The following is a 26504-nucleotide window of genomic DNA, read 5'->3' on the forward strand; positions in this document are numbered from 1 at the left end:
GACGGGCTTCCGAATGATGATTCGACCTGTCGACTTTCAGGGGGCAGCCCTAATTTATATATAGATATATATAAATTACACACAGTACACACAGTACCCACAGTACACACAGTACACACACACACACACACACACACACTATCGATGGGACATTCCGACAAAGACGGACAACTCCACAAACTTTATTATTTAATTTGACCTCCTCGCCATCCTTTTTTTGTTTTTGATCAAAAATGTTATTTTAGTGAAATGTTAATTAAAGCGGATGCACTTGTTACTTATTGTTCACGAACGTAAATAATTGTATTTGTAGTAGTAATATTCATAATTGTTATTTATTTATTTTTAAAATGGCGTTACTTGTTTTATTTTAAATATTAAATAAAAAATATTATACACCTACATGCACTGATGATGTCATCCTCTATATAGCCTGCTTATCAATTGTTTTTAAGCTCAATAAACACAGATAATATTTGACCGAAATCTCTCCCATTTGTCCGGGAAATTGAAATCTTCCAGGACACGCTGACCCGCACCAATTTTTTCTAATGGAAACTCTGAGAGACACACACACACACACACCATCTTCTGCCACCTGACTGCATGCAAACCACGCTGTATTGATTTTCTTTAAAAAGGTTCCGAGGTTGAGCTCTACGCCAAGCCTCCCCACGGTTTCCTTCTTTACGACCTCGCGCAGCGTTGATGCACCGACTGAGCTTCCATTGAAATGAAGAGAATTTGACGAGTGTGTCGGTGAGCGGGGGCCTTACCAGCGTGGCTCCCTGGGAGTCCTGCTGGTTGACCTCCTCCCCTCGTCGCAGCTGCTCCTGGATGTCTCCCAGCATCCTCCGCTCCGATGACGCTCGCGTCTCGTTGATCATCTCCTGGGTGATGCCTGTGGATCAAAGACACAAGAAGGCGGAGCCACGGAGCGTCAGTCCCAACCCGGGGGCAGGGGGCGGATTTATCTGGGCTGTCATGGTCACCACATTTTCCATGCCGTACAAATGATTTGTATAGGTAACTAAAATTAAGAAATGAGCTGTCTTTGTCCCTTAAGTTCACTTTACCTCACTCAGACAGTTACAGTCACTGTAAAGTGAATTTAGTGATTTGTTTCTTAACACATCAAACATACAAAGTAATTGCTCAAAACACGTGAAAAGACTGCGAACCATGTAGTACAGAATTGTCGATTTAGGAGCTGGAGCAGGAGTGCAGGGAGCTAGGGGAGCCTTTAACTTCAGAACAAAATCAAAACAATGAAAAGCAGCCCTTTACTGGTTTTCTGATTTGGGATTTGTATATGTATGTATTGGATTAGTGGTATTTGGCGGACACGCCCCCCAGCATCTCAGAATAAAGAGTAATTCTAATTTGATAAACTTGCCGATTTTTTTTTAATGAATCAAATTTGGCTGGGTGTTTAAAAACACGTTTTTCTGTGGTTTGACAAACTCAGGCCATATTTATTTTTGCTTTAATTGAACTAAATTAATGTGAGAAAAAACATTTCAAACATACTCACAATCCCCACAAAATTTGGATGGAAACATATGATTGGAGAATCTAAAGATTTTATAAAATGTATTATTATTATGATTATGATTGCTATTATTGTTATTGCTGTTATTCTTATGTGAAAATTGTGACAGCTCTTAAGCTGGTTGAGGGAAGTGCAGATTTTCTGAACAAACACATCAAAATGATTTTGAGAACGTATTTTTAACTAATTTGAAGACGATATAAAGAGGTTCATGTTGCAGAAACATCTTTCTTCCTTTAAGCAACACCTCCGGGTGAGAAATTCCTGGTAAGCGGCTCAGTTAACACAATGTCTCATGACCACCGAACATTCCTCCTAAAATCCTGCTGCCCCGCAGTAGGATATTAATTCAGTGGAGAACCCAATTATGAAACCTTGAGGGAGTCAGTTAAGAAAACATTTAACATATTTCACTTGGAACCTGTGCGCGAGAAGCCTCATCACCGCCTTTCTTAGTGACGCCGCTTTTATTAAACGCGCGTCTTTAAAAAAAAAAAAAAAAAAAAAAAAATCCTTTCCATTTCCGAGATCCTTCCGATATGAATTCGGTTACAACTGACTGGCGCCGAAAAAACACCACGGCCTGTGGTAAATGACGAGGTCGACCCGGCTCGTCTTGACGTCCGTATTATTCCGAGTGTCGAGGACGGATTCCCCTCTTATCGCAGATGAGCCGGCGCTGCGGAGGATCAAGGAGCCATCGAATCAGTCAATGCAGAGAGTGCGTCGCCTGTGTGTGTGTGTGTGGGTGTGTGTGTGTGTGTGTGTGTGTGTGTGTCTGTGTCTGTGTGTCTGTGTGTAACAAACGATCCGTCCAAAGCAGATCTTGACAGGCGTTCGAGGCACTCTGGAAATCAAGAGGAGGAGAGTTCACCAAAAAAACGGTGATTTAAAAAGCCTGTATCTATTATCGTGGCCGGGTAGGTTTAAAAAGCCGACATGCTTCGACCGACGACGGCGTGTCATCGCCAACGGATGAAGCCTTACCCGTATAGACCAGGCGGCCAACGGGTGGATAACATCACGAGCGGTGACCCTCCCTTCAGACATGCTGTTTTGCTTTCTGTCCTCACCCCATCGCCACATCGCTTTAAAAAAAAAAAAAAAAAAGTGCAAAAGTAGTTGATTATCGGACGCGTCGGCGACCTCTGAAGACACAAAGATTGCCAATACATGCTCGTCTTCCCCGAGGCGCCTTCGCCCTCGTTAGCGGAGCGGCCTCGTGACTCCGGTCGTTTGGAGTCGAATGTTCGTCAATAACATGACAGCGGTTTGGGGATATAAGCGCCGTGGCTCACAGGGATTGTGAGAGGGGCTGGAGAGTTGTGAGAGGTGTTTCCTCCTAAACGGAGAGCCCGGTGCAGAGACGTTCAGAGAGCTTGATATGTCGGCAGCTGCCGCCGACCGGCACTGATCAAATATGACTTGTTGTAGCTTTAAAGCGTGACATCAGACGAAAGACATCTAGGTTAAAGCAACGGATTCGGAAAGCGGCGTCTGTCTGGATCCTCTCATTCACATAAAGGCAGACAGGAAGCGTACGGCATGCGGCGGCACGGGAGGCTCTCCTCACGGTGACGCAGCATAAATATACATGACTTCAAACTGCACCCCATTGGAAATGAGCGATCTATGAATAACTCAGAACCCCCCCCCCCCCCCCCGAGGCCACGTGGCGGAGCACAGAGACATAACATTCGTATTCCAACGCAATCCGTCGAAACCTTCACGACCGTTACGGCTGTGGGAGCGCGTTTTGTTCAGTCTGCTGAACTGTGCTAATTAAAGGATTTTTTTTTTTTTTTTTACAACCTCTCTGCGGCTGTTGAACCTCATGATAATACTTACTCACCAACTAAAAATATATTAAATAAAACAATAAAAATGTGAAAAAATGTCTCACCTAGTGTAAAATATAGTCGATCCCCGTGTTGATCCCTAAATTCAACGTCAGTTATGGTACTAATGTGTCCGTGTGTCCGTTCCATGGGTCTTCACAGTTTGCATTGAGAATAATCAGGATTGATTAAAAGGAGAAAACCCTCCTTTTAAAGTTCCAGCCAAAGTAAATACACTATGCTGCAAATGAATTAATGAAAAATAAATTAAAAGACATTCATAATAGGCATTCAGCTAGGCTCTCAATACCACAAATAAATACAAATAAGAGAAAAAGGGATAATTCATGTGTGGGAGGTACTAGGTACCTATTTGGCCGACACGCTTTTTATTGAATCACTAAATCCATCGGTAATTTAGTAACAAGTGGCCCTTTTAGTGTTTTTCCAGGGCAAAAAATAAATAAAATCAGACGGCTGCACTACACAAGTAAACAAAAGCCCATTTATCTTTCTTTTTTTTCTCCTTTTTTCATTCCGCCGTAGAAAGCCAGGATTAACTGGCTGGCCTTCTGGAATCCAAAGAAAAGAGAACAAAAAACGACAAAGTGACAAAATGAATGTGATAAGTTCACATTAGTGACTATTCTCCCTCTCGCTGATCTCTAATCTCACCTGGACAAACAGTGAACTATGGGATTATAAAGAACACATCGTTCACAGCCGAAGTCGTCCTCAATTCACATACAGTATATTACAGGGCTCGACATTAACACAAGCAAACTCTGTGCTGGGGCAAGTGGAATGCCTGGTGCAGTTGTCCGATCGGGCAAATGAAAACTAAATGTGATCTCTAATGTAACGTTATGTGAAAATAAACTGCGTACTGTATCGCTGAAGCCCAGCTTTTCCAGCTTGGACTGCGGCTCAAGCCGGAGCGCGCAGCTTGTGTGTTCCAATAACTTTAAGAAACAGTGTGCTCCGATTACGAAAAGTATGTTATATTTTACAATATGTCCACTTCATTTGTCCATTCGAGAGGGAGGGACGGAGACCGGCACGCGCTCCATAAGAGTAGTTAACGTCAAAGATAAGATAGTCATGTCAAACGGAACACGATGCTGTGACAGGATGAATAGAATAAGGAAAAAAAAAAAAAAAGTCTGATTAGAGAAGAACGTACAGAGCGGAAAAGGACGCAGTGGGCGGAGGAGAGGAGACGCATTTGCAGTCGTGCCGAAAGGTTTGTCTCCTTTCAGTGAGAGGGCTCTTACAGCTCCAAAGCATTTCTTTTATCCGGGAAATTGTATGAAGTATTTTCTTTATATTTATTCCACTACAAAAAAAAAAACCGTTAATTATAGTGATTTAATGTGACTTGGCTCAATTAACATCCTCTGAAATAAATGTAACTATTATAATGAAAGCAAGGCATTTCATGAAAAAAAACAACCCTATCCTGTTGTTTTAAAATAAATATTATATTCCCAATATTTTTCTCGTTCCATTGTCTTCAAACGGCGTGCAGAGAATTTAAATGGTTCGGTTTTTTCTCATTTAGCTTTGTTCACTGTCGAGATCGATACCTAAATACTTGTTTACGAGCCAAGATTGCGTTAAGCGAGGTCAATTTCGGGGGTGATGCAGGTGATTGAGGTTCCCCTCAATATTTAGAAAACATACATTAACTCCTAATAAAGACATTTCCACAAACCGATACAGAAAAGGCACAAATCGGTGGGTAAAAATTCACCAGAATACAGAATGAGGTGTGGGGGAGGACCGCCAGCCCCCGGCTTAATTTCTTTCCATGTCGTCAACGCTGGCATTTCACCTGCGGGCTGTGACGTAACTCCCCCCGCACCATGCCGATCGGATCGTCCATCGGCGATCTCGAGTAGCCACCATTGGACTATATGAAAATAGAAACGATCGCCCAACTTGTAAATATACTACACTGGGTATCTATAACTTATTTATTGTAATTGTTACCTGTTAATTGTATGTTTTGTACGTTAATAAATAATAATAATTGACCAAATCCCTGTTGGTTTTATTTATTTTTTGGTAGGGCTATATTTTCCATTTTGGACAAGTAAATTTGGCTATCTGGCAAGTGGCTTAAAAAGCTTAATGTCAAGCCCTGAGTGTGTGAGTGTGTGAGTGTGTGTGTGTGTGTCTGTGTGTGTGTGTATATATATATATATATATATATATATATATATACACACACTGTATATCTATATATATATATATATATATATATATATATATATATATACACACACTGTATATCTCAGACCCATTTCTTTTCATGCTGTAATTACAGTATTTTAACAACACTGTACCTACATTTTCTTTTTTCTTCATTTGATAGGATTTAACACACTCACGGAGCAAAAGAAGGATGCACATTGCACCGATGCCAACGCTTAGATTCAGTAGAGACCGCAGTTAAAGCTTTTTTGTTTGCAACAAATAAAAAAAAAACAAATGACGGCCATCTTCATCATTTGAATACTTCATTGGGTTGAATGGTTTCCAATTCTTGCTTATTAAAAAAAAAAAAAGGCACTTTACCGTAAACTGATACATCTATAATAAGGGCGTTTAAGCTGAGGAGGCTGACTGGAACATCTCTTTCCACATGGATGTTAAGAGGCAGGAATGCCACAGGGCTTGACTCATTCTTTCCAGTTTGAGAGCTGCTTCTGCTCCCGGCGCACAGCGACACGCCCCAGCCGCTGCATCCCCGTCGAGATGTAAACGTTTTACCTCGGTTGGCCATGGCTGTCTCGATGATGTCCAGGGTGGGGTCATCCTCACAGAGGTCGTAGGGCATGTTCCCGTCAGAGTTGACGGCCAGGAGATTTGCGTCGCTGCAGAAGAGAAGTCGAGGGGTTGAAAACGTAGAAAAATACTTTTTAGAACATTCTACGTTTGTCATCCGGGCTGATTTTGTTGTATTCGTCGCAACGTAATTTTTCTGCGGCATTGAATTTAATGTGAAGCACTTTGTAACAGTGTGTTTTAAAAAGTGAGTCTTGCATTGGGATACTAGTTCATCTGTTTGTGGCGTCAGTCGTCTGCAATGAAATAGAACACATGCCAAATTTATGCAGGTTTCATTGGTTTTTTTTTCTCCCATTAAAAAAATCCCCCGGAGTGATAAGATGACAGCCTCAACAGCTTGTTCGACACAACCTGAAGAGTGAGTGCGTGCGTGCGTGCGTGCGTGCGTGCGTGCGTGCGTGCGTACGTGCGTGCGTGCGTGCGTGCGTGCGTGCGTGCGTGCGTGCGTGCTCTTACTGTCCAATGAGGATCTTGACCAGGCCTGCGTGGCCGCAGGTGGCGGCAGCGTGCAGCGGCGTCCACAGCTCGTTGTCCTGAGCGTTGACACTGGCTCCTCGGCCAAGCAGGATCTTCACCATCTCCTCGTAGTTGTCTATACAGCACTGGATGGGAGGAGGAGAATCGTTATGGAAGAATCTATTATCCTGGAATTATTATAGTCAATCAATTTATGAGCATGGAATTTTAGACACAATATACTGTATTATATGTACTATATGTACTATATGAGGATGTCTGGTTATATATTCACAATCCCATGTTAAGGCATCTACCCGGGGTTCAACTTAACTGTTACTAAGTTTAACTATTGTCTATTAAAGGAAAACTCCAATATTTTTAACCTAAACCCAATTGACATCACGGTATTTTAAATTCATCCTGTATTGCGAGAATAGCTTCAGCCAACAGATCACGTTCCTCAGCGAATATAAGGCTTGAGGGTGAACAAACACTGGAAATTCTCTTCAAGTCGGATATCAGGCGAATATTTCAGACCTCATTGTGAGAATAATTATTATTAGTTCATATTTTCTTATCGTCAAACATGTGTCTGCATTTCATAATGAGACGATGAAATTATTGGCCAAAATTATTTTTGCTTCGTGATAAGATACATTAATATTAATGAACGAGAGACAGGGAGACAGAGTTTAATGGTGGATGAAGAAGGATAGAGAGAGAGAGAGAGAGAGAGAGAGAGAGAGAGAGAGAGAGAGAGAGAGAGAGAGAGAGAGAGAGAGAGAGAGAGAGAGAGAGAGATTTGATTTTTAAAGCATCTTTATTTTAACATTTTCTCTAGTTCACAGTTACAGACAATACAACAAACACACTTGGTTCACTAACAGAGTCCTACACGTTAAAAAACGACCGGAAGCACAGGTCGTCCTCCACCAGGGAACAGATGGCGTCGTTAAAACACCACAGTTTGATGAAGACGTCCAGACTCTTCATCAGTCTGTGAAAGTTAAAATCAATCAAGACTCTGGCCCTGACCAACGCTACAAACACTCTTCCTAAAACACTCTCCTTTCCCCTCAGTTTGTTCCTCCTCGTGAGGTAGATGGCCATCTTCGCTTCCCCTACTAGAAAATTAAGCAGTCGCCATTTCTCTGCGTTGGCCCTGTAGTATCCGGCCCCAAAAATAAAACAGTTTCTGGACCACTCCTCCTTGAAGAGCTTAAAACTTTCCTTTAAAAGACTAAAAAGCTCTAAAAGTCTGTCGCACTCTGCAAAACAGTGAAACACGGACTCTGGCAGTTTGCAGAATGGACATTCATTTGCGACCGTGGGATTAAAAACAGAAACAAAGCTGTTGACAGCTATGGCTCCATGTAGGACCCTCCATTGGAGGTCCCCCGTCCTTTTCTTGGAGGGAGCTTTGTAAAAACTCCTCCAACACGGCTCCTCCTGTCCCCCCATCTGGAGCCGTCCCCTCCAGACAGTGTCCTGCCGCCCCTCCAGTCCCTTCCTATTTAAAACAACCACACACTCTTTGTAAAAAGCCTTCCCGCTGGCTGTGTGCAGGTCCAGTTCTGCATAACGTGCCCTGTGCAGCAGCTTCCCGGAGGACCCCTCCAGGTTGGGGGTCAGGGTCATCTCCGGGAAGGGATCCTCCGAGTTTGGCTCCTCCGCGCCTTCGCCGTACTCCTTCAGCAGGGCCAGCTCCTCCTCCGTGAGCGTCTCCCTCCACCTCTTGAGCACCAGGTGTACGATCCTGGTGGACCTCACCCCCAGCCGCTCCGCCATGGCCTCGCCGTCCTGCAGGTCGCTCCCCGCCGCCGCCACCACCTGCCTCAGGGTCAGGACCCCCGCCTCCCTCAGGATGCTCCTCAGTCCTGGAGTGGCCCCGTCCTGCACATCCAGCCTGGCTCCTCCGATCACCGGCTCCTCCAGGAGCCAGTGGAGGGAATCTGCGGCCTCCCTTTTCCTGTTCTTAAATAACCCCCATGCTTTAAAAAGCTCCTGATAAAAACGGGGTAAGCCCGACTTGTTTAGAAGACTCGTGTCCATTAAAAACAACGAGCGGTCAAGTCCCATCCTCCCAGTCCTCTTTAAGACCAAGCCCGCCACGTCCTTCCAAACGTTAAAGTACCCCGTTAACAACTTCTGCACAAACTGTAACCTAAAAGTTGCCACTCTGCTTTTGATGTCCACCACACCGTGCCCCCCTTCCTCTTTAGGCAGAAAGACCCTTTCCTTCCTGACCCAGTGGAAATTCCGCCCCCAAAAGAAGTCTATCAGCTCGGCCTGTATCTTCCTAACTAGCAGGTCTGGTGGTTGGACACAGGCCACTCTGTGCCACAGCTGTGAGGCCACCAGGTTGTTAATAATGAGCGTCCTGCCCCTATAGGACAGCTGTGGCAGTGCCCACCTCCATTTTCTTAGCTTGCCCTGTATCTTTCCTAGCAGTCCTTCCCAATTCTTCCCCACCACACTTTCGCTCCCTAAAAACACTCCCAGATACTTAAACCCATCCCTTCTCCACCGTAAGCCTCCTGGCAGTTTTAAAAGTCCCCCCCTCCATCCGCCCACAGCCAGCGCTTCGCTTTTGCCCCAGTTGATTTTCGCTGCTGATAGCAGCCCAAAGTCCCTGACAATCCCCTCCAGTTTGCTGATTTCGTCCTGTTTCTTTATTAAGACAATGACGTCGTCCGCATAGGCTGATAGAATGTGGCTTCTCTCGAGACCGTTTAGAAACACACCCTCGATGTTCGTCCTTAATTGACACAGCAATGGTTCTATGGCCAGAGAGTACAACATCCCTGAGAGGGGGCAGCCCTGTCTCACCCCTCTACGCACTTTAAAAGGGCCGCTCAGCCCTCCATTAATCTTCAGTATACTCTCGATGTCCTGGTACAAAACCTGGATCATGGCTACCAGACCAGGGCTGAGGCCAAAAGCCTCCAGAGTTTTCCAGAGGTAAGGGTGCTCAACCCGGTCAAACGCCTTTTCCTGGTCTAGCGAAATGAGCCCAGTTTCAATGCCCAGAGAACTAGAGACGTCCAAAATATCCCGAATTAGGGACACATTGTCCAGAATGGACCTACCAGGCACACAGTAAGTTTGGTCCTGATGGACGACCAGGTCCATCACCTCCCTCAGCCTGTTGGCCAGTGCCCTCGACAGGATTTTATAGTCCGTGCACAGAAGGGACACAGGACGCCAGTTCTTGATCTCCTGCAGGTCTCCTTTCTTGGGTAGGAGAGTGATGACTGCCCTCCTGCAGCTGACTGGCAATAACTTATCTTTAAAAACTTCATTAAAAACCATTAAAAGGTCCTCCCGTAACTCCTCCCAGAACTCTTTGTAAAACTCCGCAGGAATCCCGTCGATGCCAGGGGCCTTACCCCCCTTCATGCTCTGCAGGGCCGTGGAAAGATCCTGCAGGGTCAGAGGTTCCCCCAGCACCGCACTGACATCTTCCGGGACCCTGGGCAAATTCCCACAAAAGGAGTAAAGCAGTTCTTTTTGCTCCTCGTACTCACTTCTGTACAGCTCTGTGTAAAAGTCCACGGCTCTCGTCCGGATCTCCTCCGGCCTCCTGAGCTCCTGTCCTGTGTCTGATCTCAGGGCGTGGATAAACCTGCTCTGCCCGTTGCTCTTCTCCAGGCTAAAAAAGAAACTAGATGGTGCGTCCATCAGTGCTGCGCTCTGGAAGCGAGAGCGGACCAGCGCCCCCTGCGCCTTGGTGCCTAGTAGGTCCGCAAGAGCAGCTCTTTTAGACTTGAGGTCCTTAATGTGATCTCGATTCCCAGTGGGTTCCACTACACCCTGTAACTCCACAATGTCAGTCTCCAGATCCCTCATAGATCTGGTGATGTCCCGTGTGACATTGAGAGTATACTGTCGACAGAGCTGCTCTATCTCCCTCTTCCCATAGTCCCACCACAGTCTTAAGGAAATAAAATCCTGCTTTCTGTCTCTAAAACCTTCCCAAAAAAACCTAAAAGCATCTTTAAAGTTGGAGTCACATAGTAGGGTGGTGTTAAAATGCCAATATGCGCTTTTGGGCTTTACATTGGCGATAAAAACACGGCAAACAACCAGGGAGTGATCGGTAAAACCAACAGGCACCATTCTGCATTCCTTAAAAATGTTAAAATGGTGCTTAAAACAGTAAAACCGGTCTAGTCTGGCCAACGATAAAGAGGTGCCTCTGCAGTGCACCCAGGTGTACTGTCTTTCATCCCCGTTGGTTCTCCTCCACACGTCCGTTAGCTCGTTCTCGCTTGAGAGCAGCCTCATCGCGTTCTGCGATGCTCTGTGCGGCTCACAGTGGTTCCTGTCTAACAGGTCGTTCTCGGTGCAGTTAAAGTCACCTCCTAGAAACAAAAACTCCCCAGTACGAGTTTTGCTTAAAACCCCATTTAAAACTTGCAAAAAAGTGACTCTGTGTGGTCCTGTGGTGGGAGCGTACACATTTATAAAGACAAACTTATGATGCTCAAATGCTGCCCTCACCACCATCAGTCTGCCCTCCACCACCTCCTCCACCTCAAAGGATGCTGGGGCAAAGCTCTTAGAAAAGAGAAGAGCCACCCCACCGCTGGTGGTGCTCTTGTGGCTTAGCACCACCTCCCCCCCCCACTCCCTCTTCCAGTCAGCCTCATTGCCAGAGTCACTGTGGGTCTCCTGCACCAACAGCACATCCAGCCTCTTCTGCTCCATCAGCTCATACAGCAGAGACCTCTTAGCTGCGTCTCTGGCCCCATTCGCGTTCAGCGTGCTGATGTTAAAGTCACTCATTGCAACGGAAAAGGGAAACAGCCCGAACAGCAGCGCCCACCTCCACCTCCTCCCCATCCTCTCCGTTGTTCAGCTCCTTCCTGATCTTCTGCACTATTTTCTTTAACCTGTACACCTCCTGGTCCGTGAACCCTCCTCTCCCCTTACTCCTCATCTGTTGCTGGGCCGCGTTCGCCAGCAACTCCTTGTCTGAGAAAAAATCCTCCACCTTAATCCCTTTCACATTCTTCGTCCTGTGCAGAAACGCTTTTATTTTGCCCACACTGTAGCTTTTTTTGCCCTTTTTCTTCTTTACGCCGAGAAAAACCTGCCCCTCACTGTCTGCAGCAGAGTCCTCCTCCATCCAGGACTCTGACTCCGAGCCTCCCTGCTCCACCTCCTGACTTGCCTTCCCCTGGCTTGCTGTCCCTCTCTTCGCCTGAGAGTCTCCTGCCATTTTGTTGGACTTTCTTTTGAGCCGAGGGACTCTCAACCGATCGTCCTCATCCCCCATCTCAAAGTCACTTCCTTCCAGTGCCTCCTCCTCCCTAGCTACGTCACCTGCACTCCTTTGACTTTGTTCCGTAGCTTCCTTTCCCTCACCAGTCCCCTCCTGTCCCCCCGCACCCACCTGCCTGTCTTCCGGACCCTCCTCCTTCCCCTCCTGTCCTCCCGCCCTTACCTGCCTGCTTTCCAGACCCTCGCCTGCCTCCCCCCGTGTCTCCACGCTCACCTGGCTGCGCTGTCTACCTCCACCCGTTCCCTCCTGCGGCTCCACATTCCCCTCCCCCCCCTCCTTTTTTTTCCCCTGCCCCTCGCCTGCCCCCTCCTGTGCCCCCACCTTCACCTGTTTCTTCTCCTTTCCTTTCCGCCCTCCACCTGTCTCCCCCTGTGCCCCCACCTCCACCTGTCTTTCCCCTGCCTCCATTTGGCCCTCACCTGCCTCTCCCTGTGCCCCCACCTTCACCTGCTTTTCCCCTCCTTCCTTCTGGCCCTCCCCCGCCTCCTCCTGTGCCCCCTTCTTTGCCTGTTTTCCCCCCTCCTGACCCCCCCCTGCTCCCTCCTGTGCCCCCACCTTCGCCTGCTTTTCCCCTTTCTGGCCCTCACCTGCCCCCTCCTGTGCTCCCTCCTTGTCCTGTCCACCCTTCTGCCCCTCACCTGTCTCGCCGCCTGCCTTCTTACCTGGACATGCCCTGACCTGGTGTCCCTCCCCACCGCACCCAAAGCACTTGGTGGTGTCAGTGTTGACAAACACCACGTAGTCAAACTCATCCGCCCTGATTTTAAAAGCTACGTTTAGCTCCGCATCCCTGTTGTTCAACACCATCAGGACGTGTCTCCTGTGCGACACCACATGCTTGAGCAGCGGCGACTTGCACCCCGACGGGACTTTTTTAACTGGCGACACCACCTTCCCGTGCCTCGCCAGTTCCTTAGTGAGGGTCTCATCTTTAATAAACGGCGGAACATTCGCCAAATTCACCCTCCTCGCCGGTGTGGAGAGAGGCAGGACGGGAACAAACATTTTGTTCACCGTAACGCCGCTCGCCACCACCGCGTTCACCTTGTCTACGCCATCCAGGAAGATGACCACCGCGCTGTTCATCCGCGCTGCGGACACAACGCTGCTGTAGCCGACAGCCTTCCCCACCGCCAGGCTGCAGTCCTCCACCGAGACCGAGGAAGACACGGGCAACTTAATGCCGTGCTTCCTCGTTAGCTTGGTGAGGTCCGACATGGTTGCGGACCCGCACCACCACCACCACCACTACCACCACCACCCCCCACCCGCTGTGCGCACACCCTACAACCAACAAAAAAACTAAACCCGTCACCAACAAATAATTATAAACATGCAATTGATAGAAAAAGTTAGAAAGTCACTCACTCTACCAAACGCTCACACGCTCCGCTCGCTCACACCTCCAATCACTCAGAGAGAGAGAGAGAGAGAGAGAGAGAGAGAGAGAGAGAGAGAGAGAGAGAGATGGATAGAGGCGATGGAAGGAAACTAAAGAATGAAGAGGAGAGGGGTAGAAAGGGCAGAAAAAAAAGGGGGCACGAAAAAGGGTTTGTTTGAGCGGGGGGAGAGAGAAATAAACGGAGACAGAAATGATGGGAGGGTGAGAGCCGAGAGGTGAACAGAAAGAAGAGAGGGAGAGGAAGGTGGCGCGCGACAGATGGATAAGAAGAGGTGGAAGGGTGAAGGAGAAATAGCTGGCAGAGGAACGGACAGAATAACAAAGCGGTTTGGATGTGAAAACTTTTGAATTCTATTCCTGTTGCAGCTCAGTCCCAAGGCAAGGGCAACAAAGCCTAAAAAATGCAGTCTTTCATAAAGAATACTGTGACACCACTATAGTATTCCAGTAGGATACAAGCACAGAATTAGATGAAATGAGTCTGAGGGGGTGATAAAAAAGGGGGATAAAAAGGATGCTTTTTTTCAAGCATAAATGCATATATATACAGTATATATATATATATATAGAGAGAGAGAGAGAGACAGAGAGAGAGAGAGAGAGAGAGAGACATTATTGTGCCCCAGAGGCCATTGTGTGTCTGCCTTCGATGCAAGGCAACGCTCAAGGCTCAGTGTACAAAGCCACCAATAAACGCCCGTCGCTCAGAAACCCATGCACACGCACGTCAACATACAAATACAGCGGGACGGGGAGATAGAATGAGATCGACAACGAGAGATAATGATTGGAAAGGGCTCAACAGAGCAAGGGAGCGATAGAGTGGGAGAGAGAGAGAGAGAGAGAGAGAGAGACAAAAAAACAGACTTTTCCGGCTAAAACTGGGTGTGAAGGATCACAGGGCGGGGAAGGAATGCGATGTTTTCCATGAACACCAGCCAAATTGTTGACGACAGCGGCGGTTTGCGCCATCACAGCTAAATGGTGCGAGCGGCGACGCGGCAGCAAACAGAAACAACGACAACAAGAAGAGAAGTATAGGGAAGAGAGGGAGACCGGAAACACATAGAAAAAACAAAGTGCAGACACGACACACGTAAACACTCAAGCGACCCAGACACTTTCTGGACCCTACCCCGACGCAAGGATTTTGGATTAAAGCCTGGTTGATTTCCAGAGGCATCAAAGGCCGCTCGGCCGAGGTGCTCGCCCGGCGTGGAGGCCTGGGTATCGAGCAGGGAAGGGACATCAAAAGCTCATGGATCCCTTCCATTCCTTAAGTGCCTCCTCACTGAAGCCAAAGCGGTTTCATCTACATCCTTCACATCAGTGGTTCTCAAAATTTTTCCTCTAAGATCTTTTTTTCAGCTGAGTATCCCCTTCACTGGCATTGGGAGGAAAAAAATAAAATGAACAGAAATGATGTACTGTATGTGCATTGTATGTGTGTGTGTTTTTTTTTAACATTATATTTAACCAATGTTTTTTAACACATTTTTTTTTCCATCTTCAGAGTACCCCCTGCAGTACCCCAAACTACACCTAGGGGTACAAGTGCCCCCATTTGATAAACATTGCTCCACATCCACTAGGAATGACGCTGTGGTCCTCTTTCCCCATCGACAATCAATGGCAAAATCTCAAAAAAACAAGCTCATAAATTACACTCATATTACCATAATTATGGATTTAAACATTGTAGAATGAATAAAGAAACACCGTGACGTATCTATGCAAGCGATTTTAGAAGGAGCAGTTGAGTAGTTATTTGAGGAACATCAAACCAGTCGACCTCGACGAGAGGGTTCGTCTGGTGCCGGGTCGATCACGGTCAAACACGGAATTTGTCCATTTCAACTGCTTGTCAGACCTAAGTCCTAAAGGAGAAGTGCATTTAAAAAGGTAATCTGCAGCATTTGCTTGTTTATACTGTCTACTTATACGTAATAGTACACAGCGAAAGATATGACAACCAAATGAACAATTAAAACAGATAGATCACAGATTAAAAACGCATCATTAAACAAACTAGAAAGACAAAAAAACAACAGACATTATAAAATGACCAATCTACTCCAACAAAGTACTAATACCTTTAAGGTTCGAGGCAACATGCATAGATACTAAAATGGTTAAGGGACATCAGGATCAGAAATAAAACCCATTGGAACCCCCTTAATTAGACTGAAATACTAAGTAGTAATAATGAACAAAATAGTGACAAGAAGGCCAAAATTACATCCTCACTGTGAAACAGAGGAACCCAGGAATATAGACTATTTAAATGGGGAAATGCAAACATACAGTGAAGAAAACATACACTAGATTACAATGCAAAATTGAGTGAAGAATAATAGAGGATGGGAAATTAAAAAAGTTGATATATTGAAAATGTAATTATATTGATTGATATTGATATTGATATATTATATTGAACATCCAAGCACCTCATGGTGATGAGCCCGCATACCATCAAACCCTCAGTACCCCGCAAAGCCATGCACCTAGAACAATAAAAATGTCTCTATTAAATGTAAGGTCACTAACTAACAAGTCATTTTTGGTTAATGAGCTTATAAGTACTCATAACCTGGATTTCGTTCTATTAACGGAGACCTGGTTGGATAGAAATGGCTCAGTCGCACTCATTGAGACAGCACCTCCTAACTTCAAGTTCATCCAAACCACTAGAGCTGACCAGAGAGGTGGTGGAATAGCTGCTGTCTTCTCTGATATCTACACCTGCAAGGAAATCCTCCTCGTAGAATTCACGTGTTTTGAACTCCTTGCTATATCTATAAACTCCAGTGCCCCGATTTTAATCATCATTGTCTATCGGCCACCAAGATCTAAATGTGGCTTTCTTGATGAATTCTCTGAGCTACTGTCCAAGGTCTCCACTGATTATGAGTACCGTAATTATTGTGTAATTATCTCAGGTGATTTTAATATTCATGTTGACAATCAAACAGACCCAGATGCTTCACTTCATTAGCCTATTGGAGGCATTTGACCTCACTCAGCACGTTTCTGGACCCACCCACAATAAGGGGTATACTCTGGACTTAGTCATATTAAAAAGGACTAAATATCACTGTACCCTGTGTCATCAAGCCTGTCACTGTTCCCTATGTCACCCTATTTCAGATCACTGTGCATTTTCTTAGAAGACTCTGCTCTTCCTGTACAACAGAGGGGTACCCGAACAATTAAAAAACCTATCATTAACAATAATACCATTGAAACCTTTAAGAGAATTGTAAATGAGTTACCGCTGTTCAAGCCATCATCAACTGAGGATCCTGTGAACAACTTCAACTCCAAAATACAAAATATCATTGATAAGATTGCACCTGTTAAAACTTAAAACATAGAAATACAAAAAGCCCCCTGGAGGAATGGAGCAGTTATTAGGCAGCTTAAGAGAGAGTGTCGCCAGGCAGAACGAAAATGGAGAAAGACAAATCTTCAGGTTCATCATGAAATTAACAAGGATAGACTCAATCGATACAAATAGAAATTAAACAGGCCAGACAGTCTTTCTTCTCTAAAATCATTAATGAAAACCTCAACAATAGTAAAGTGCTCTTCTTCACTGTTGATCGACTTATTAATCCACCATCTACAACCCCGTCAGAGATGCTCTCCACTGAAAAATGTGAAGAGTTCGCTACATTCTTCAGTAACAAAATTATAGCTATCAGACAGAATATTAGTGCCTCAACATCCAGAATGAACCTACACTTCAGTTCCCCAGTAATATGACTGCTGCTATGTCTCATTTTGTTCCCTTAGACATTAAAAGACTGGACGATATTGTTGGTCAGCTCAGGTCCTCCAACTGCTGCCTGGACCCCCTCCCTACCACATTTTTAAAATCAGTTTTTAACGGCCTAGCACATGAGGTATTACAAATTTGAAATGGCTCTCTTCAATCAGGTATATTCCCTGCAGCATTTAAAACAGCTGTCATTAAACCACTCCTGAAGAAGGGCAATCTCGATGCAACAGTTATTGCCAACTACAGGCCCATTTCCAACCTGCCGTTCCTCAGCAAAATTACATTACATTACATTACATTCAGCAGACGCTTTTATCCAAAGCGACTTACAATTATTCAAACCCCGACGGACGCAGCCATCAGGAGCAATTAGGGGTTAAGTGTCTTGCTCAAGGACACTACAGCATGCTAGCAGGAGGAGCCTGGGATCCAACCAGCAACGTTTAGATTACTAGATAACCAGCTCTACCTCCTGAGCTACCATCCCCATACTTGAAAAAGCAGTTTACCTTCAGCCTAACAACTATCTAACCTCAAACAGCCTTTTAGACACCTATCAATCTGGCTTTCGATCTCACCATAGCACAGAAACAGCACTTATTACATTTCTGAACGATCTACACATAAACACTGATGCAAAAACAACAATCTGTTCTTCTGCTCCTGGATCTCAGTGCTGCCGTCGACACTGTTGACCATCAGATTTTATTAGCGAGATTACAAAAATGGGTTGGCCTATCTGGCCCGGTTCTAAATTGGTTCAAAACCTACCTACGGGACAGGCAGTTCTTTGTGTCCATTGGAAATTTTGTTTCAAACAAAGTGGATATTGTATGTGGAGTGCCCCAAGGTTTGATTCTGGGACCATTATTGTTTAACCTCTATATGCTTCCACTGGCACATATTGTAAAGAAACACAAAATAAATAACAGATGATTCACAACTGTACATATCCCTATCTCCTGATTACCTACTCCCCATACACTCCCTCACTCAGTGTATTAATGATAATAATGCATGGATGTCAAAGAACTTTTTACAACTGAACAAAGACAAAACAGAAATACTCATCTTTGGTGCAAAGGCTCAAAGACAGAAAATTGCAGCTCATCTTAGTTCTCTGTCCCTGGAGACCAAGAATGAAGCCAAATATCTGGGTGTAATCATAGACAGCAATCTAAATTTTAAGAGCCATATAAATCAAATCACAAAATCAGCCTTCTAACATCTAAAAACATTTCAAAATTAAGAGGCTTCCTGTGAAAAGCAGACTCCAAAAAACGAATCCATGCATTCATAACAAGTAGATTAGACTACTGTAATGGCCTATTCACCGGCCTCCCGAAATCAGCTGTGCAGCGGCTGCAGTTAATCCGAAATGTGGCTGCACGCGTTCTCACTGGGACAAAAAAGTTTGAACATATCACACCTGTTCTTAGATCTCTACATAGGCTCCCCGTCAAAACTAGAATTGATTTTAAGATTCTGCTACTTGTATATAAAGCTATAAATGGCCTTGCACCTTAGTATATAAAAGAAATGCTAATTATACACGAACCAGCAAGAACTCTCAGGTCCACAGGCAGTGGGCTTTTAACTATCCCTCGTACCAACTCTAAAGCAGGAGAAGCTGCTTTCTGTATCTATGCCCCAAGTAAATGGAACACCCTGCCGAGGGACCTGAGAGAGGCCCCCACACTGAATACTTTTAAAAGCAGGTTAAAAACCTTGCTGTTCACTACAGTCTATGAGTGAGTGACTGACTGACTGACTGACGTCTGTCTGTCTGTCTGTCTGTCTGTCTGTGTTACTGGTGCTGGTTCTGTGGCTGCTGCTAACCTTATACCTAAACTTAACCCTCGCTTACCTTATGGCTAAAATTAAGCATCTCTAACCCTTTAGCCTAACTTAAACACCTCTAACCTTATACCTCAACTTAACCATCTCTAAGCTGAGTGACTTCTCCGGTTCCGATGAGAGCTACCACTTCCGGTTCCAGTGACTTCTTTGCATGGGCGTTGCTGTTGTCCTTTTTGCTGTTGTTTTTTGTTGCTGCTGCTGTTGCTATTTCTGTTGCTGTTGTTGTAGTTTCTGTTGTGAAATTACAGTGAGAGGATTATAAGAAGGGGGTGTTTTCGGAGAGATAGTCAAAAGGATCTCCCTCCCGAGGTCAGAATGAAAAACGTGACCCGTAATTTAGGGACGCTAATTAAAGGACCGTGACTGGATTAGGATGAGACGGTGCAACCAGTTAAAATTTCCGTTTCCCGTGAGGGCTACCACTTCCGGTTCCGGTGACGTCTTCGCTTGTGCGCTGTTGCTGCTACTATTGCTGCTGCTGTTTTCTGTTGCTGCTATTGTTTCTGCTGGTATTGTCGTTGCTGCTGCTAACCTTATACCTAAACTTAACCATCCACCGTGACTGGATTTAGATGAGATGGTGCACATAGTTGAAATCTCAGTGTCTGGGGAGGGCCGCCACTTCCGGTTCCGGTGACGTCTTTGCTGTGTGTTGCTTCCATGAGAACTGTTGACTCAATACAGATGACATTTCTGGTTCCGGTGAGAGCTACCACTTCCAGTTCCGGTGACGTCTTCGCTTGTGGGCTGTTGCTGCTGCTGTTGCTGCTGTTTTTGCTGCTGCTATTGTTGCTGCTGGTACAGTAGCCACAAGTGTTGTTATTGCTGCTGGTGGTTGGTGCTGCTAACCTTATACCTTAACTGGTGTTGTTGTTGCCCCTGCTTACCTTATACCTAAACGTAACCATCTCTGACCTTATTCCTTAACCTAATCATCTCAAACATTATACTTAAACATAACAATCCCTAAACTCATACCTAAACTTAACCATCTCTAACCTAATTTAAATATCTCTAACTTTGTACCTCAACTCAACATCTCCAACACCTCTAACCTGAGTGACTTTTCCGATTCCGGTGAGAGCTACCACTTCCGAGGTCTTTGCGTGTGCATTGCTGTTGTTGCTGCTGGTGCTGGTGTTGATGTTGCTGCTATTTCTGTTGCTGTGGTTGTTTCTGTTGTGATATTACAGTTAGAGGACCATAAGAAGGGTGTGTTTTAGGAGAGAGAGAGAGAGAGAGAGAGTCAAAAGGATCTCCCTCCCGAGGTCTGATTGAAAACTTGACCCGTAACTTAGGGACGCTAATTAAAGGACCGTGACTGGATTAAGATGAGATGGTGCACACAGTTGAAATTTCCGTTTCTGGTGAGGGTACACACTGTTGACTCAATACCGATGAGGAGATTTCTGGTTCCGGTGGGAGCTACCACTTCCGGTCCCAGTGACGTCTTCACTTGTGCACTGTTGCTGTTGTTGTAGCTGCTAACCTTATACCTTTACTGGTGTTGTCGTTGCTGCTGCTAAACTTATACCTAAACGTAACTCTCGCAAACCTTATACCTTAAATTAACATAACCTTCTCGACCATCTCTAACCTGAGTGACCTTTCCGGTTCCGGTGAGAGCAACCACTTCCGGTTCCAGTGACGTCTTTGCGTGTACGTTGCTGCTGTTGTTGCTGCTGCCGTTGTTGTTGTTTCTGTGGCTGTTGTTGCTGCTGTTGTTGTTTTCTGTTGCTGCCACTGTAGTTAGTCGCTTTTTTTTATTGTTGTTTTTGTTGTCTTTGTTGTTGCTTTTGTTGTTGTTGTTGTTTCAAGGGCATTGTTTGTAATGACCGGCTGACAACTACGTCCTCTCGTTCTTTTTTGTAAAGCGCATTGTGTTGCCTGGTATGAAATGCACTCTATAAATAAAGTGTGACTTGACTTGACATTATCGAGCTGATAAAATTCTACAATAGCATCAGTTGCACAATCTTTTTCTTTTTTTTGTTATTTTCAAGGGGGAAATGTAGACCATGCAGTTGAAACATCCACCAGCAGGCCGTGGGTTCGGAGCCCCATTTGTCCGAACCCCCCCCTCATCTGCTCCGGCAGGCTGATCGCAGGATAGAGCGATGACTTGTTGCTCAGGGTGTTTGATTATAAGGGCAACAAAAAGTGAAAAACAGCGGCATCTCATCCTGATGATGATTATAACTAACTAACGAACGGATATCTGCAAGTTTCCCAGTCTTTCTACTCGCACCTACGTGGCTGGTGGTCAACCAGAGCTGAGAGACCAGCAGGGTGATGAGAGGAGGGAGCGTTACGCCGCTTGGGGGATTTACACGCAGAGCTGAAATGTTGTCCGTAGGGTTTCCTGGCGTCTCGGAAGAGAGAGAGAGTGAGAAAGCGAAGGGTACTGGAGTGATGCAGAGAGGTGGGGTCAGGAATTTAAACCGTGAACAGGCCGGGATTTGGTGAGAATGTAGCAGAAGGCGATACAATGATGGTGGGGAAAAAAGAAGAAAAAATATGTATTTAGATGATAGAAGCAGATACAAACTGTCTAGTAGGAATCCTCTAATGTCAGCTCTTTTGCTAAATTATCTCTAACTGATTAATGTTGCTATAAAACATATAAATTATATCTGTTTGGGATATACAGAGGCAGTCTTATTGGCATGTTTTAAAGCCACATTAATAGAGGCTTACAAAGATGACACTTTCTCAAGTATGTCCCTGTGTATTAGCTCCACACAACATTCTCAGCTGCCTTCCAATATCTCTCTGGAATTTAATGAAACACTGTGGCACATATGATATAAAATCCATGTATATATATATATATATATATTTATAATACAGTACCAATATTGCGGGATGGGGCTAGAAATCGTCTGGGATTTTGGTTATCGAAATATATGATTGTGAAAGGTTCTAAAATAAATAATGCAACTGCCTGAACTTCCTAGACTGTTCCAGCTGTGGTAAGCTGTGGTTCAAGCAGCCACACCGGTAATTGGGCCCGGGATCAGGGTGGCTGTGCGCCTATTGCTCGTGAGAGTAATCAACGAGCAACAGGTAAAACCCCCATCCCCACACACACAGGAAAGGAGCCCTCGTCCTGACATGTTTTCCATCTGCTCCCTGCTTGTTCCACCTAGCCCACGCTCTACAATAAAACTGGTGCACCCCATTGCCTTTGTCTCTGTGTCGGAGGGCCCTGACTGTGGGCCACTATATATTTGAGGTATTCGCCAAAAAATATTGTGGTATTTGATTTTGTAACTTTCCCCCGGTACTGACTGAGACAGAGACACGGGTTGGAGGTTTTGTGAGGAAAGAGAATTTCCTACGTTTGTTACCACCAGAATGACAGAGCGGTGGTCCAGACCCTCAGACCTTCATAGCACTCGCATCCAGCGCCGACCCGAGACCCTGCGCAATTCTACCTGATACGCACAAGCTCCACAACTCAATGCTACCTGTCTTCTACTCAAGCAGAGAAAGGGAATTATAAATATCTGGGCTTTGCCGAATGATTTAGATGGGGCATGCACCGCGGTGCGTTCTCTGGGGGGGGGATTCCTGTCTCTACTGTCAGTGCTGCTCGGATAGACGCTCTGTGATGGAGAGGGAGAGTGATGAATGCAAACAAAACAACAAAAGGGAATGGAAATATGGAGCAGATGCGGAGAGGGTCATTAGAGGTGAAACGCCTGCGCCGAAAGCGCACGACTCACACGGAGGCACTCGGAGAGGGAGAGAGAATTCCTCAGAGTTCAGCGGGCCACCTTTCGCTCGAGATGACGAGTCTACGTGTCAAATGCAGATTTACACCGGGGGTGCACGGTGTTGTACTCCCTCATGAGTTTAACCTTCTCCATTGCTATGAATGGGAAGTTCAGAGAGAGAGAGTGAGCGAGAGAGAGAAAGAGGGAGACATAACGACAGAGGAGACAAGAGACAGAGAAAGAACGAGGGAATAAATATGCGGCTGAGAGTACGAGAGCCAGAGAGAATTAGAGAGCGGAGACGCATTGAGGGTTTGGAGAGGAGGAGGAGGAGGAGATCCGCCGAGAAACAGACAGAGAGATAGATCGACGCATTTAACAACTTCCTTGTGGAGTTGTCAGAAGCAGAAGTGGGTTATTTTATTTCTGTGAAGTACTTCCTGATTCATTAGTGTCAAGAAGCTTTGACGGACAGTGGAACACCCCGAAGGAAATTCAGCGGAAAAGGACGAGACGCGCTGGCGTCGGCCTCAAAGAATCCGACTTTATCTTCTCGCCATGTTCCAAACGGTGGCTGGTGGGGTTTCTGCTCGATCTTTTTCTTGGCAAATTCGAACTGAGCCTCTGTAAATACATATAACGTGTGTGAAACCATATAGATGTACATTCGGTGTGAGTGAAACGGGCCAAGAAGCACTTTTGAAAGGTATGATAAATAATATAGAATCTGGAGTGAATCTGGTCAGTGTCATTGTTGAAGATACAATTCAATCAAAAAGAAAAAAAAAAAAAGACAAGACCATAAGAAGCTCCCTTCTTAAATCCAAGAGATCTCTCCCCACAGCGTTCCGCTTATTAAGACAAAAAAAAAAACAAAAAAAAAAAAAAAACACACAACTTCTTTTGGCCGCAAAGATCATTTCCGAGCAATCCCCTGCAGATCCCGTGTACAGGGCTCGCCTCGCTCCCTTCGGGAAAGACAATGAGACAAGGCACCAAATAATGTGCCTTTCATAAACTGAATTATTCAAACAAGGAGAGCAGAGCGCCCCTGACAAAGACACATATTATGCCCGTGTTTGTGGACAACAACAGCAGCAGTGTTGCTGGAACCTGCCTGTGGGCTGGAGGGACTTGCGCGGCAAGCCCAACGACTAGGAAGGCAGCTGAGACAGGGAATAAATGCTCAATAATAACACAGATAGTTAAATGTAATCACTGGAATTAGAGTTCGAGAGGGCAGCAGATGATCTAGTTGGATCAGGAGCTGGAATGCAGCGCTGCGAGGGCTTTGACTATAACTTGGACCAGGCCTGGATAATCAGGGGAAAGGACAAAAAGTTGAGTGGCCAAGCCGAGGACTGCAACACGAGGTCAAAGTGGGTCCTTGGTTGTTTTCAAGATGGACGGACGGCCTCAGCTAGAACAACGGGGTCCAAGGTGAAGAAACAGGGTGGTGCGCTTGTGTCCAAAGTAGAATGAGAGCAATTAGCAGAGCTGAGACTTGAGACTCTAACCTCTGCAGCTAAGAAGGTTAAATGGGATAAATGAATTGAATTTGGGTTTCGATCACGGCGGAAAGAAGCCCGGTCGACAGATGACAACAGACGACGACAGCGGTGTGCTAATACAGCGCCGCGTAACGGCATGTGACACGTGGTCACGGTGTTGTGGGTCAAAATTCTGCTCCTTGGAACCAAGACATCAAAACTCTGTCTTTAAGAGTTTTAGCTCGCAAGCTACACTTTCTACTTTTAACATTGAAACAAATCTTTGAAAGGGACCTATTATACTCAACTTTACTTATTACACAGGGTAATATAGGTCTCTAAGGTCCCCAAAACATGTTTTTGAAGTTTTGAGCTGAAAATAACATTAAGATTATGCGTTCTAGCCATTCTAACATGCCTCTATACCGTCCCGTTCCAAAACGGGCTGTTTCAGTGTGTGCAGCTTTAATTGTGAATGAGCAGCCAAACCCCTAGTTCCAGCCAATGGGGTTTGAGCTTTAATCCAGGTTCTGTTGTATTTCTCTGTAAACGTTTCACTGATGTCACCTTATCACTTCCCCAAAATCTGTTTCTGAACAAATCTGAGGTGAGAAATAAGCAATCAAGGCACTGAATCTTTACACATATTAGATCTTCAAGGCCTCATTTAAAAGTTTGTTCCGACTTCGGTTGCAGACACAGCACCGGGACATGGCATCCGGGACACCGCACCGGGCATTTTTTTTGTTTCATGTAAACATGAAACATCTGTTGGCTTTGTTTGGAGAAAATGGAGTTCCTCTGAGATGGAGGGCGGTTCTCATTCTACTGTGGGCCCCCGTGACATACAAAGGTGACAAAGATCTGAACGGAGCATATTAAGGACATGTTTCCTGAAACAGGCAGCTCACAAAAAAAAAAAAACTGGCCCATCAGAGACCCAAATGTATGTGCACAAGCACTGAAAAAGTGAGTTTTGCGTCCTAGGGCCCCTTTAAAGAAATAATTAACAAAATATGAATACTAGAAAAACAGAGTGTGAGATGATACTGATGGCTTTAAGACTGAGGCTGGTACTTGGATACGGAGCAATGTTGTCTCATCATCACACCACATGTTTATGTCTGTTTATCACTCAGAACAGGATTTGTGTCTCCCATTGTGTATCAGAAAACATTGGGTGGTCAATGAAATAAAAGTCAGTGCAATAGTATGATAGTAATAATAGTCAATAGTGCAAATCCTTGTGCTGTGCTGGGGAGCCCCAGGCCATAGTACAAGACAGCAGTTGCACAGACACTGGATTTAATGTGGGAAAATATAAACCAGGTGTTTTTAGAGCACTTCCAAAGCTAGTGGAAAGCCGAGTGATATGGAGGATTCTGTTTTTACCATGACAACGGGAATTTTATACAGTATTTGCTCATGAATTCAAAATCTCACATTAGAGAACCCAGCTGAAGGTCATCACGTTGAACTACATTGTAATTGAAAGTATGACACCAAACGTGTTGTTATTGTGGTTCATTCATTCAATTATTCATCACCATTAATTCAGACTACGTACTAGGACTGTATCACGACGGTGTCTCGATCCATTTCAAAGTCCTCCACCTGACCTACAAAGCCTTATTTGGCGAAAGCCCCAGTTACCTCAGTGACCTCATCACCACCCACAAACCCTCACGCCCCCTCTTCTCTAGCCATTCCCCACTGCTCCACATTCCCCCCAAAAGTTCACGTCTCCGGACGATGGGAGACCGAGGCTTCTGCTCTTTTTCACTACGCTTCTGGAACTCTCTCCCGGACTATCTCAGAACTGCTCCTTCCATCTAGGTTTTTAAAACGGGCCTTAAAACCCTTTTTTATTGACAGGCCTTTTTTTAAGCCTTTTATAGCAGCCCACCCTTGTTTTAATCCCCTTTTTACTCAATTTTATTCTATTCCTATTTTATTCTTTTTTTTTGATAGCGGTCCGTGTTTTATTCTCCCTTCTTTTACATTTTTATATGTTTTCTTTTACCGTAGTCTTTTACCTGTGAAGCGCTTCGAGATGACGAGATCACACTATACTAACTGAAATTCTTATTATTATTCATTTATCATTATTATTCATAACAATCCACTGACCACTGCAGGACGATTAATGCTAATGCCCTTTTCGCACAAGCCCTGGGCCGAACCACTGCCCGCCTCCCTTTCTTAAAATCCATGCACAGGCAGGGTAACTAACAATGTCATGAAGGCAAAAATATTGGTTCAA

The 26504-nt window shown here is 45.2% G+C and overlaps 1 protein-coding gene across 1 annotated transcript in view; it reads right to left on the reverse strand.

Moving 5' to 3' along the window:
* ppp1r16b (protein phosphatase 1, regulatory subunit 16B) overlaps positions 1-26504 on the reverse strand; it is a 79622-nt gene that overhangs the window by 9027 nt on the left and 44091 nt on the right. Inside the window, exons 4-6 of the mRNA XM_080000270.1 lie at positions 6700-6845; positions 6166-6269; positions 777-901 (exon numbers count right to left, since the gene is read on the reverse strand). Coding sequence (XP_079856396.1) covers positions 777-901; positions 6166-6269; positions 6700-6845 — 375 coding nt within the window. The remainder of the gene's footprint in view (positions 1-776; positions 902-6165; positions 6270-6699; positions 6846-26504) is intronic.

The sequence above is a fragment of the Zeus faber genome (assembly GCF_960531495.2).
Source record: "Zeus faber genome assembly, chromosome: 5".
Lineage (NCBI taxonomy): Eukaryota > Metazoa > Chordata > Actinopteri > Zeiformes > Zeidae > Zeus > Zeus faber.